Source organism: Pyxicephalus adspersus, chromosome 9, assembly GCF_032062135.1.
Source record: "Pyxicephalus adspersus chromosome 9, UCB_Pads_2.0, whole genome shotgun sequence".
Lineage (NCBI taxonomy): Eukaryota > Metazoa > Chordata > Amphibia > Anura > Pyxicephalidae > Pyxicephalus > Pyxicephalus adspersus.
The window spans coordinates 13020855-13022126 of NC_092866.1; the positions used below are offsets into that span (position 1 = coordinate 13020855).

Genomic DNA, 1272 nt, shown 5'->3' on the forward strand with positions numbered 1-1272 from the left:
CTGTCATTTGCAATCCCTATTTAATGTACAGCGCTGCGTAATATGTTGGCGCTATATAAATCCTGTTTATTAATAATAATAATAATAATAAGGGTTTCCGGGCACACCCATGCCTAGAATTCTAAAACTATATATCTAATATTTGGAAATGTAATTTCTGTGCTGCTAATAGTGCTGGAGGCTTTGACAAGAACTAAATCCCAATGTCACCCTAGTACAACCTCCACACAAAGAGATGGAATGGACTTATAGAGGTGGAATGGACTAATAGAATGGACTGCAACACATCCAAAAAAAATGCTTTTTTGTCTGTTGTATGTTATATATGATTAAAAATATGTATTAGCATTCTAGTAAATAAAAAAATGCATGACATAATAAGTGAATCCTATAATAAAGGCAGAAGAATTTGTATGCAAACTTTTTATTTTCTTGTAAAGGTTTTGCTCTCCTCCCAACCAATAGGAAGGTTCTGGAGAGGTCAGGGTCAAAGTTCAACTCCTATTCTTCCAGTTCTCTTACCAGCAATAGCATCAACCTGGGGAAAGTTCTTCCTTACATAGCCCTCAAACAGGTCAATAGAGGCAGTAAAAGCTTCGGGGCTCTTGAGGACCGGTGTGATATCTCTGCCATAAAACACAAAACAGAACCTGGTAAATATACATACTTCAGTATTCAGTCCTTATATATGTCATTCTGCAAACAGGAAGCTGCATGACTACAAGCAGCACTTGTTCCTGGGTCAACTCAGATTACGCTCTTCACAGACCTCAAACTATGGGATCTAATAAAACAACTGGAGGAGATAGAATACCATGGGAGACCCTGGGTGATGCCACAAACCTGGAACGGATCTGGTCCATACCTGCTGAAGGCTTGGAGAGCTTTAATAAATGAGGTCCATTGTGTTATACGCTTTATGGTAGGACTGTATTCACACTTCAGTATTTTGGTGAGGTTTCCAACAAAACATAGTGCATGAGAAAGAAGAAACCCCCCCATCACCGGAGTGCACATTGCAGCCTGAATGTAATAGAAGCAGGCCCTCCCTCACAGCTTGCCAGGGACCCGAAACCTGATTGGGAAGCAAGGCTGTGATCAGCAGAATGCTACACTGGGGTTACAATACCGTACAGTACACATTACTGACAATGGAGAGATCATCAACTGGATTGAGGCAACAGAGCCGAATAGAAACAGGTGCTCAGGTACGTGAACACCAACCAGAAATGTCACGTAAAATTTTACTGCAACTGCACCGTCCATGCCGGG

The 1272-nt window shown here is 41.1% G+C and overlaps 1 protein-coding gene across 1 annotated transcript in view; it reads right to left on the reverse strand.

The window, feature by feature from the left end:
- The window catches only part of APRT (adenine phosphoribosyltransferase), a 9116-nt gene that overhangs the window by 6788 nt on the left and 1056 nt on the right, over positions 1-1272 (reverse strand). The window contains exon 2 of the mRNA XM_072422651.1: positions 523-626. Coding sequence (XP_072278752.1) covers positions 523-626 — 104 coding nt within the window. The remainder of the gene's footprint in view (positions 1-522; positions 627-1272) is intronic.